Below are 11,261 nucleotides of genomic sequence, written 5' to 3' on the forward strand. Positions count from 1 at the left end.
TTAGTAAAACAAAGTCATTAAAATTGGTTCATTTTCATACTCTGTTATATTTCATAAAGCTCCCTCCGTATATAGAATTTCTCAAATACCCTTTAAATTACCAACCCTTTTGTATCTACTCAACAAGGAGATTTCGTCCAAAACTCATGCATCCATAACGGCATGAAATCATTGTGCATTATATAAATTTTGGACCAATTCATGATATTGATACATATGATATTCGTTTTGGTGTTCTTAACTTTCAACCATCAGCTCATTTTTTTTTTCAAAATTTTATTGAAGAGAAATGTTATTTAGATCGATGTTGCGTTGTTGGTTCATTACGACTACAACCTTCATAATCTTGGTTAATGTAGAGGCATGCGTGCCTAAAAATTTTTCAGCCATTTTTATTTTCGGTGATTCGCTAGTCGATGTGGGCAACAATAACTACATCACAACTCTTTCCAAGGCCAATTATAAGCCGGTCGGGATTGATTTTGGGAAACCAACAGGACGGTTTACAAATGGAAGAACTGTTGGTGACATTTTAGGTGACTTTTCGTTTCACTTTATTTTTTTTTTTACAGTTATGTAAGGACACGTTCATTTCAGAACCAATAATATGTTGAAAACTACGAGAACACGGGCGCCATATTGTACACCTGTACCTAGTGGTGCAGCTTAAGAGAGGCCCGGGGGGGGGGGGGGGAACCCCCGAACTTTTCGCTCAGTAGTGTTATATATGTAACTTTCCTATACAAGTTTTTGGGTATATACGTTTTCAACCCCGCGTCTTCATTGTCAAGCTTCGCCACTGCTTGTACCTAGTGCATAAAAGATAATTAAAGCAGTGGGAGAGAAAAATTTTAGCGGTTTATGTAACACACTCAAATAAATTATGCAGTTTTCACAATTCTTAATATATTTTTGCTTTGAAACGAACGCCCCTTTGTGAATGCTATTGTGTTTAGGTTTGATAGTTCTTAATATTTATTTCATTAGGACAATCCTTGGGCTTCAAAAGTTTCCCTCCACCGTACCTGGCTCCAAGCACCCGTGGTTCGGTGATTCTGCAAGGTGTGAATTATGCATCTGGATCTAGTGGAATCTTGGATGCAACAGGAGCAAATTATGTAAGTTTTATTGAAACAGCTTTATATATGTACACTAGATATTGGACCATTTAAATTTACCCGGCCACTTTTAGACGACCATCAACCAGCAAGTAAGCCACTTCCGTGACAAAAAAATAAATAAATAAACAAAGAACATTTTAATTTGTTTTTTAAGATCATTTATTTATTCACTTACCAAAACAATATTAACCTTTCTAAAGTAATAAAAAAACATCTTCTAAATCTTTATCTTCTAAAGGGATGAATATCTCTCTCTTTCTTCCTTCCTCCTCACATGCCCATTTGATGTCGTTCCTCAAAAAGTTCAAAAACGCCAATAATGGACTATTAAAGATACACTAAAAATGTTTGGGAATTTTGTATAACACAGAGAGAGACGTGTGATCACTCTCAGATCAAATTATATCGTGATTATCCTGAATAATTTAATCGAATACAACGCTGATTCGAGAAATTGAACAACAATATGTGTATTTTAAATTTCGTGAATAGACCAGTAGAACTGTAACCAAAAAACTGGGTCAAGGATGAGTAACTGCATTTGACAGTTATCTTTTAATTTTGAATGAAAAGCTTTCAAAATGCCTTCATTTTTATTCCGAGAATAATGTCCAAATTCTGTAAAAATAAATTTGTCAGGCATTTTTTACAAAGCACTTTAATCAAAATAATTTCGACCCCAGCCAGGGGTCTGCCCCTTTGACCCTGCTCCCAGGGGCGCTGCCCCTGAACCCCCACTAAGAGGGCGTTGCCCTTTGCAATCCCCTAACACTCGGAATTATAACAACTCGAATAAGCGTGCACTCTCGCACATCCTAACTTTTTTGATGTATATTATAATGGATAAATTACTTTTTGAGTCCCTGTGTTTTAGTAGTTTTAACTAGTTGAGTCCAAAAGCAAAAATTTTAACGACCTGAGTCCCTATAAGCATTTTCTTACCATTTGAGTTTTTTGGAGTCCAAATGTTACCCTTTTGAGTCCAATTTTTTAGACTCAAATCGTTATAAAATGAACAAAATTGGAATCAAAACGTTATAAAATAAATGGCTAGGGACTCAGTACGTTAAACTTTTTGATTTTGGACTCAAGTGGTTAAAACCACTAAAACACAGGGACTCAAAAAGTAATTTACTCTATTATAATTCTATTTGGTCACCAAATTAGTCCCAATTACAGTAAAATATCTAACAAAAAATTTACATTTACAGCATTTACAGAACTGTTGTTTTTAAAGGATAATTTAAAATGTAAAAAGTGTGGCGCAAATGTTTATCATAACGTCACCCAAAAATGTTTGTTATGCGGCTAATACAAAACCTCAGCTTTACCATTTAATTCAATCCTCGAGTTTCTTTGCTTTTTCTTTATTATCTTTCGTGAATTACCTAGATGGGCATATAAAGATTTAAGACTCAAATTCCGAATCAATAATGGTTAGCCCAAGACAAATAAAACCATGTGCGTAAACGTGCACTCTAGCTAATTCAATAATAGTTACCAATGGTAGTGGTCTATTGGCAAAGGCAAAGCCTTTAAACATCTTGAGAGAGAGAGGTCTTGCGTTCAAGTCCCATAGACGACATGGAATAAAAGAAATTTGCCGTTATAAAAAAAATCAATCATAGTTCTTAATCCCAATTTGGCCTCTACATTTTTCAAGCTAAAATGTGCGGGTTATTCAATATGCTACGGTTATGTATTAGCAATTTAAATAATTATTTAAACAAGTCTTAGGTCATCCGTAATGGTTAACGCCCTCTAATTAATGGACATTTTCTGCCACATCAACACCATATTTCTACCTATTTTATATACCCTAAAAAATAGGTAGAAATATATCTATCTATGCTATAAAGGGATATATTACCTTTTCCGCATCACTCACGAGCACACGTGAAATATGCGGAAGTGACACACATGAACCCATTCAGATGTGTCAGATGCTCAGAACCAGTGTTGTTCTTTGGACTGAACCGCATCTCAGGAACAGGCAAAGCGCATTGCCTTCCTTTTCTTCAAGCTTCAAATCCCTCCTGTCCGGTTCACAACCACAGAGGGTGCATGAACAACTTCTTCAGAAGAAAGAAGGAACGAAATCTACGCGCCCGCACATCAGCAGCCCTGACTCCTGAACCTTCAAGAGTTACATCCGTGCAACAAGCACACTTTGAGCGAATATGGGACTGCAACATCGCAGACACCCATAAAGAGCTACAGACATAACCATAGCTTCCGCAGAGTGGTTGCTACGGAAGAGCAAAACTCACTCCACATCACCGAACGAGGCTACCTCGTTATAAACTCGGTATTGGAGCGTGAAGGTAAGTGGCTCCAGAAAGAACGCAGATACGTGCTCTAAACAAGCACTTATCAAGCAGCAAGTGTCCAAACAGCGGTAACAAGTCTGCCTATGACTTTGTTTACCTGCCAACGGACCGCGGTAACAAGTCTGCTTAGGACTTTGTTTACCTACCAATGGATCGCATGGAATAAACAACGATGGGCATCCCCTTGCCTATGACCATGTTTATTTACCCATAGTCTAGATCCACATTGTTCGACCAAACACGGCCAACAATGACGCAACGAAGTAACCGCAAAGAACGTACGGTTACTTGAGAGCTATCAAGATGAACACGAACACCCAACAAAAAAGGGATGGTCATCTCATCATAGGATGCTGAACATAGAACTTGAGCAAAGTTCTAACACAACATCCAAAACCTTCAAACCTGACCGCAAAGGTTGGTTTACAAGTTTTTCTTTTCTTCTTCGTGCACCATTCTGGCAAATGGTTCGAAGAAGAAACCACCTCCAAGAGGTTCGAAACATGTGCAAACCTTCGAACCACCATCCAAGAGGTTAGTTCGAAGTTTGTGCAGCATTACTATGAAGGTCCCTAACAGGCTTTCAACACAACAACAGGTGGCAACCCACCTGATGACATGCAACGGCTGAGAATTTCGCATCAAGCGAAACCCCTTCACCGGTACGGAAGAGGCATAGCCGGATTTTTTACCAGATCACCAGGTTGATCTGGCCTAAAATTTTCTCCAGACTGCCACACTACCTTCCTACACCATAAGTCCAGTACTCCTCCCACGTGCAACTTGCACAAGGAAGCAACACTAGACTGGGGGGACTTGAAGGGGTATGGTCCCAAAACGACCATTACCCGCATCAAACAAACCCCTACCAGTAAGCAAACCGCACCCATGCGGTCACATCCTTCGAACCCATTCGGTTCGAAGATGAATAGCTTGACCCAAGTACGAAAGAAGATGAACATATCGATGCGGCTGGCACCGCATCATATGACCATTTTCGTCACGACAAGGGAAGCGAGCAAATAGTCTCCACATACGATGATGCGGCCAACACCGCATCTCGCGTATTTCTTGATCACAAGTAAGAGACACGGTAACTTCAGACGTTACCGCATGTAGCGATGCGGCTCGCACCGCACCCTGCATATCCAACAAGTGGACTGACACGCCAGGCAAGTGGCTGACACCACGAGGCAAGTGGCGCCGGCGACAGTCCCCTGTCAGAGCTATTAAAGCAATGGGCTGACGTGGCGTAACCCCCACGGCCGGCGAGACTGACACACCTGCAACGGTGCAGCTCGTCGTCAGCCCATCCATCAATCTCCTCCTCCACTCCTCGGCTATAAATACCGACCCCAAACCAGGTTTGAGGTATCTCTTCACAACTCTCTAACTACTACTATAATCTTGCTTTGCTTCCCAAGCAAACTACTGATTCTCACGCCGGAGAGTGGTAACAAGGAGCACCCCCCACCCCATCCTCCTTGTTACGAGTCACGGCTTGTTTCCTTGTGCAGGAGATCATCCACCGGTGACCCAGCCAGCGATCTCCGAGAGGAAGGGATTAACCCTTCTTGACGAGACCAGTGTGTTAACCCTGCCCGGTTAACCATTGTTTCATCATGCCCCTTAATGCTCTCATTCCATTATTACTTTCCAATTTTGTTCCTCATTAGGCATTATACTTGACATGACCCTTCAAGCCCCCTATAATGCTCATTATTCATGGTCTTAAGGTTGGAAATTCAAGATTGATGCGTATCTGTAAATCATACTTTTATGCCAAATTACTTGCACATCCCACCCGAGATACTCCATCCTCCACGAATAAGCTAAAATATAATAATGAGTTAGTGTAGGAGTTTTTTTTCAGAACTAAGGCTGTTTTGAAAACAGTCTTCACAAATAATGGCATGCTCAAAATAATTTCATAAATAATACTTTCTCCATTCTGAATGACGATTTTTCTTGAGAAGTAGCCTTTGTCAAGCATGAAGCATTTGCATGGACTAAGATATTAGTTAAACAACACTAAGAAATGCACACGTGTTTAAACCCCCAATTGCTGATGTGGAAAGGATAGCTGAAAGAGGAAATAAATTACGAAGGAACTGGACATCGAACCAAGGCAGTGACAAAACCCACAACACCTAAGTATACGTAAAGTAAAAGAATATATATAACACACTGCGAGGATTGTAGGAACCAATCAAAATGAATACACCATATACAAATCAAATATTCATTTATATAATTTCGTATATCTAGAATAAAATTATAAAACAACTAAAAATACATATGTTTATATTAAAAAAACTTAATAGTAAAAATTATTTTTTTTTTTTTTTAAATTTTGAGTGTTAAATGTCATTTTAGTCCCTGTGGCTTGAGCCATTTTGCCAATTTGGTCCAAAGGTTTGAAACGTTGTCATTTTAGTCCAAATAGTTTCAAACGTTGTCATTTTAGTCCACTGGTTTAACTTCATTCATTTTTTTTGTTAACTAGAAGGGCATTTCGGTCATTATATATGGAATTTTGTTAACTAGAAGGACAATTCGGCCATATAAAATGACCGAATTGCTTGCTAGCTAACAGAAAAAATGGACAAAGTTAATCCAGTGGACTAACATGGCAACGTCTGAAACTATTTAGACTAAAATGACAACATTTCAAACCTTTGGACTAAACTGGCAAAATAACCTAAACCACAGGGACTAGAATGACATTTAACTGTTAAATTTATTTTAAAATCTTATTACTAAATTTAATTTATAAGTAATAAATTATATTCTTGTGTAATTGTTTGAAATAGATTAAATGCCATAGCTAGCTTTGGTTTAATTCTGCAAGATTTATAATATATATCTATCATATGTATAATAACTAGGTGTTGCCCCGCTCGCGTTGCGGGGCGATGACCGAATAATTTTTAACCAATTAAAAAAACGATACCATAGTTTTGCTAGAAAAAAAATGTAAAAAGAGTGTTAGGCAGCTCCTTAACACGAATTTTAGCTGAGGGCAAAGTCATATTTTTATTTTTACTTGTGGAAAAATCAAAATTTTGTTCCCGAGGGTAAAATCCTAATTTTTAGCTAGGGGAAAACAATATTTTTATTTTGTACTGGGGACAAAAAAAACGTAATTTTGAATTGAAGGTGATATCGTAATTTTGAACCGAGGGGAAAATCGTAAATTTTAGCTGGGGGCAAAAGAATAATTTTATTTTGAACTGGGGGCAAAGACGTAATGTTAAACTTGGGGAAAACCGTAATTTTAAAGTGGGTATAAAATAATAAACTGGTGTAAAATCGTAATTTTGAGCCGGGGGAAAAAATAATTTTATTTTGAACTGGGGCGAAAACGTAATTTTGGCTGAGGGTAAAAGTGTAATTTTTTTTACGGAGGGCGAAATCGTATTTTCGTTTTAGGTGGGTGTAAAGTCATATTTTTATTTCGAACTGAGGAAAATCATAATTTTGAACCGAGGGTAAAACGTAATTTTGAGATAGGGGAAAACCATAAATTTATTTTTAGCTGGGGGCCAAAAAGTAATTTTAAACTGAGGGTGAAATCATAATTTTGAATCGAGGGAAAAGTTTTAATTTTGAGCTGAGGGCAAAAGTATAATTTTATTTTGAACTAGGGGCGAAGACGTAATTTTAAACTGGGGGCAAAACCGTAATTCTAAAGCGAGTATAAAATAAAAAGCTGAGGGTAAAATCGTAATTTTTGAACCGATGGCAAAATCGTAATTTTAGCTGCTGGCAAAAGGGTTATTATATTTTTTAGTTGAGAGAAAAGTGTAATTTTAAACTGAGGGCAAAACCGTAATTTTAAAGTGGATATAAAATAATAAAATGGTTGGTCAAATAGAGGTGGGACGACCGCCCATTTCAACCAATGGCAGAGAAACACTATTCTCTGCCATTGTTTTTGTATATGTTGAATAATGAATAATAATAATTTGTATCTTGGGTTAGAAATTTAACAACGAATAATAATTGAACAGATTGCAATTTTGTAAGTGTATACAATGTATATGCATTAGCATGAATAATGTTTAATTTCTCTCATCAAATTAGTAGACTTGATGATGTTTCATTTTTGTACATTTTCTAATTTCCCCCTTTTTATTATAGATTGGTAGAATCGCTATGGATGCACAACTAAAAAACTTTGCAAAGACAAGACACGACATAATATCAAGCATTGGTGTTCCGGCATCAGTTAAGTTGTTTGCAAATGCTCTCTTCACGGTTACAACGGGTTCAAACGACTTCATCAATAACTACTTCCAACCAGGACTTTCAAAGCTGTTACGACCAGAAACATTCATCGGAACCATGATTTCCGCATTTAGAAAGCAACTCACGGTAAACTTACTTTAATTAACCTTCAATTTCATATTCTTGCAATAGTTCTCATTTAGTCAAGGTGCTAATAGTGTTTATCTTGAGGTCTTCCATCTTTATGTTGTGGTTTTTGATATAATAGCATGGCTAGTACGTAGATTTAGGAAGCCAGGTGCAACTAGTAAAAAAAGACCCTTAAAATAGAAACTTATATTTAGAAAACAAAATTCGTTAGTAGAACGATAATTGTTTAAAATAAGGCTTTCCACAAGCCGAACTAAGCTGAGCCAAGGCTAGATCAGGCTCAGCTTGAAGTCTCACCGAACTGAAACTTTGAACGCGGGCTTTGCTCGTTTTTTTCAAACCTAGTCAACTCGGCTCGACTCTCTTTGCCTTGGATTCAATTGCTAATTAAACTTGTTTACTATTTTTAATTCGGGGTTTAAGTAGTACTTGAGTGGATGTTCTTTATACCAAGTTCCCATTTTATTGATTTTCTTTTTAATTTGAATTGTCATTTAATTATTACATACAGAGTCTCTATTACATGGGTGCTAGGAAGATTGTTGTAACAAATATTCCCCCAATTGGATGTTGCCCATATGAAAGGGATCACAACCCATTTTCTGGACGAGCATGTGTAGCTTCTCCAAACATTCTAGCACAACAATACAATCACCAGTTGAAACAAACTCTTATAGAACTTACAACCGCGCTAAAAGGATCAACATTCATTTATGCGGATGTGTATGGTATGGTTGATGACATAGTTCGAAACTACAAATCATACGGTGAGTAACTTGTAAACTATAGAAAAAAGGAACCATTGTTATTTTTTAATGATGTAGATGAGCCGAGCTACTGCTTGCAACAAGACACCAAATAGATAAAAGCTCAAATCAAGCCGAGAATAAACGAGTTCAAACCAAAGCTCGACCTAAAGTATGCTCATTTAATAAACGAGTCCACACTTCATTTATTGAGATAAGACCATGCTTAGTCGTTGGGGGTGAATAATGCCCCACCCTAGGCGTTTTGCGCCATGTGGCAGCCCAGTCAGCAATGGAGCATTATTGGGCGTTTTTACAAAAGGGTGTAGTGGGGATGCGAGGCATTATGTTAAATGAGATGTAATATAATTCAATAAAACAAAAACCATCAAAAAAACTCTTATTGGATAAAGAATAGGAAGATGGAGAATGATTGGACAAACAAATGAGGGGCAAGACGTGTTTTAAATCACGCTGGTGAGATTTTTTTCAAAAATCATGCTCAAAAACGCCCTTGGGGTGGGGGTCAGGCGTGTTGGGGCGTGTTTGGTGGCAAATTTTGAAAAATCTATGCCCATTACGGATGGTCTAAGTAGGCTCGTAGGACTAAACAAATTTATTATTAATATAGTATTTGTTTAATACATTAAATATGATAGTTATAATTATAACTATAAACTATAATCATGATTGGAACTATAAAAGTATAAATATATAAAAGTATAATCATAAGTGTATATAAATATATTTATAAAATAATATATATATATACGATCCAAATTTGAGCTTGAAAAACTACAAATAAGCCGAGCTAAAGCTTTAGAAATAAAGCTTAAAACGAAACGAGTACATGTTTTCATAAGTTAAATGAGCTAAGCTCGTGCAAGTGAGTTTGTCTTGACTCTTTTTTTTTTTTTTTGAATGGCTAACGTTGCTCACCATGAGGATTGAACACCTGACCTCTCCTATTCTAAGCTCTATCTAAACTCATTTACACCCTTTATCCGTAGCTACTTTATCTGCTATAAAATGTGACAATTTACATATATTCTTTTCGTATTCTTGTCTTTGATGGTGTTTTTGTAGGTTTTGAAATCGCGGATCGCGCATGCTGCCACGTGCTTGGCTTACACGGTGGTATGGTTCCATGTTTGCAACATACTAAGATTTGTCAAGATAGATCAAAGTACGTTTTTTGGGATTGGTTTCATGTTACTGAAACAACCAATCTTATCATTGCAAAACGTATTTTGGATGGAGAGATTAATGATATTTCCCCGATTAACGTTCGAGCGCTCTCCCAAATTTGAAACAATACCTAGTTTTAGATGGTTGTATAATTAGGAATTATGAACTAATCTGTATTAGAACCATCCTTATAATATTTGTAACTTCTTTTAAATAGAGAAATAATATTTGCTTGATTGCTTCAACGTTAGAACTTAGAATATCGCATTTGGTAGCTGGAATTCAGTAGTATTTAAATTTTATTTTACAGGTTGTTTGGTTGAAAAAAGAAATAAAGTATCTAAAATTCTATATAGTTCCATAAAATTGCGTCAATCAATTGAGTCAACATTATCATATGTATGCTAAATGATAGAATCAATGTTTTTAAAACTAGACCGGTCATCGAACCGGTCATTCAACTGGTTCACTGGTCTGACCGGTCGGATCGGTCAGACCGTTTTAAGAACCGGATTGCATTTTTCCTAGATAAAAATTTAGAAATTATAAAGTTTAGCAGATAAACAATTTAGATAAAAAATAAATAACTCTAGTAACAATTTTTCTTCCCTTTATTTAATTAGAATAATAAACAAACAAATATCTAAATAAGTTAATGAGTGTTGTCTTTTCATGTCTGCAAATTTCATTTCCCAATCTTCAATCTCCAATCTTCAAAAAGCATGTTCAACACTCTTTGATTATTATCCTTTTTCAATTTTCAATTTCTCTCGTCTTCTCCACTTCAAACATAAACTATTTACTTTCTACTCAACTTTGTCTCTGTTGAAGCAACAAATACTAGACCGAGGATGGTAGCTGAGGTGGTTAGGCAAAAGGGCTGAAGGGTTCAGTTTTGCCTAACGCAGGTCGCGGGGTCTCTCCACGTTTGCAAAACGTGGAAGGAGGTTCACTAGTATGTAATTGTTATTTGCTTTGAAGTTCTTTCTCCGAGGCAAGCTCGAATCCAGAAAAGAAAGCAAATAGAACGAGTGTGTGGTGAATGTGATGAAGAGTGACTTGGAGGTGAGCAAGTACTCTATGAATGACCAGAGATGAGGGAATCTTTCTCTGTTTTTGAATGTCTTTGGAGTGAAATGAGCTGTCTTCTTATAGGGGAAGACATCTCCTAAAATGGTATGTACAAGACTAGTAGAACCTGTTTGCAATGGAGGGTTTCCCCTTTTGTGGTTGAAGGCTTTAGACCCCTGGTTAATAGCGTGTATTCGTGCAGACCTGCTCTGATTTTGTGGGCGTGAGTTGGTGAGACGAGTTCTCAGATGTGATTGATTACTGTTCCTCGCTTTTCTCACTTTACAGCTTTTCATCCGGTGAACCTTTCAACCTTTTAAGCATTTGCATATTTAGTCATCTTATTTAGTCTTGGGCTACCCCCGTCATCAGCCCCCCAAGTCAGAGGTTTTTGGGGTAGTATGCTCAAAGACTTCTGACTTTTA

The 11,261-nt window shown here is 37.0% G+C and overlaps 1 protein-coding gene across 1 annotated transcript; it reads left to right on the top strand.

Moving 5' to 3' along the window:
* Positions 1 to 206: 206 nt before the first annotated feature.
* LOC110940978 (GDSL esterase/lipase At4g16230) lies at positions 207 to 10,003 on the top strand. Its single transcript, XM_022182552.2, has 5 exons — positions 207 to 536; positions 988 to 1,118; positions 7,595 to 7,828; positions 8,343 to 8,598; positions 9,664 to 10,003. Exons 1-5 carry the CDS (start codon positions 290 to 292, stop codon positions 9,885 to 9,887), a joined length of 1,092 nt encoding a protein of 363 aa, XP_022038244.1. The 5' UTR covers positions 207 to 289; the 3' UTR covers positions 9,888 to 10,003.
* Positions 10,004 to 11,261: the final 1,258 nt, after the last annotated feature.

This window comes from Helianthus annuus, chromosome 5 (assembly GCF_002127325.2).
Source record: "Helianthus annuus cultivar XRQ/B chromosome 5, HanXRQr2.0-SUNRISE, whole genome shotgun sequence".
NCBI classification, from domain to species: domain Eukaryota; kingdom Viridiplantae; phylum Streptophyta; class Magnoliopsida; order Asterales; family Asteraceae; genus Helianthus; species Helianthus annuus.

Excerpts from the sequence above, each read along its gene's own strand:
- LOC110940978 (XM_022182552.2), top strand. The coding sequence starts at position 290 with ATGTTATTTAGATCGATGTTGCGTTGTTGGTTCATTACGACTACAACC. Across the intron at positions 537-987 it reads AACTGTTGGTGACATTTTAG|GACAATCCTTGGGCTTCAAA; the intron begins GTGACTTTTCGT and ends TTATTTCATTAG. Across the intron at positions 7,829-8,342 it reads CATTTAGAAAGCAACTCACG|AGTCTCTATTACATGGGTGC; the intron begins GTAAACTTACTT and ends TATTACATACAG.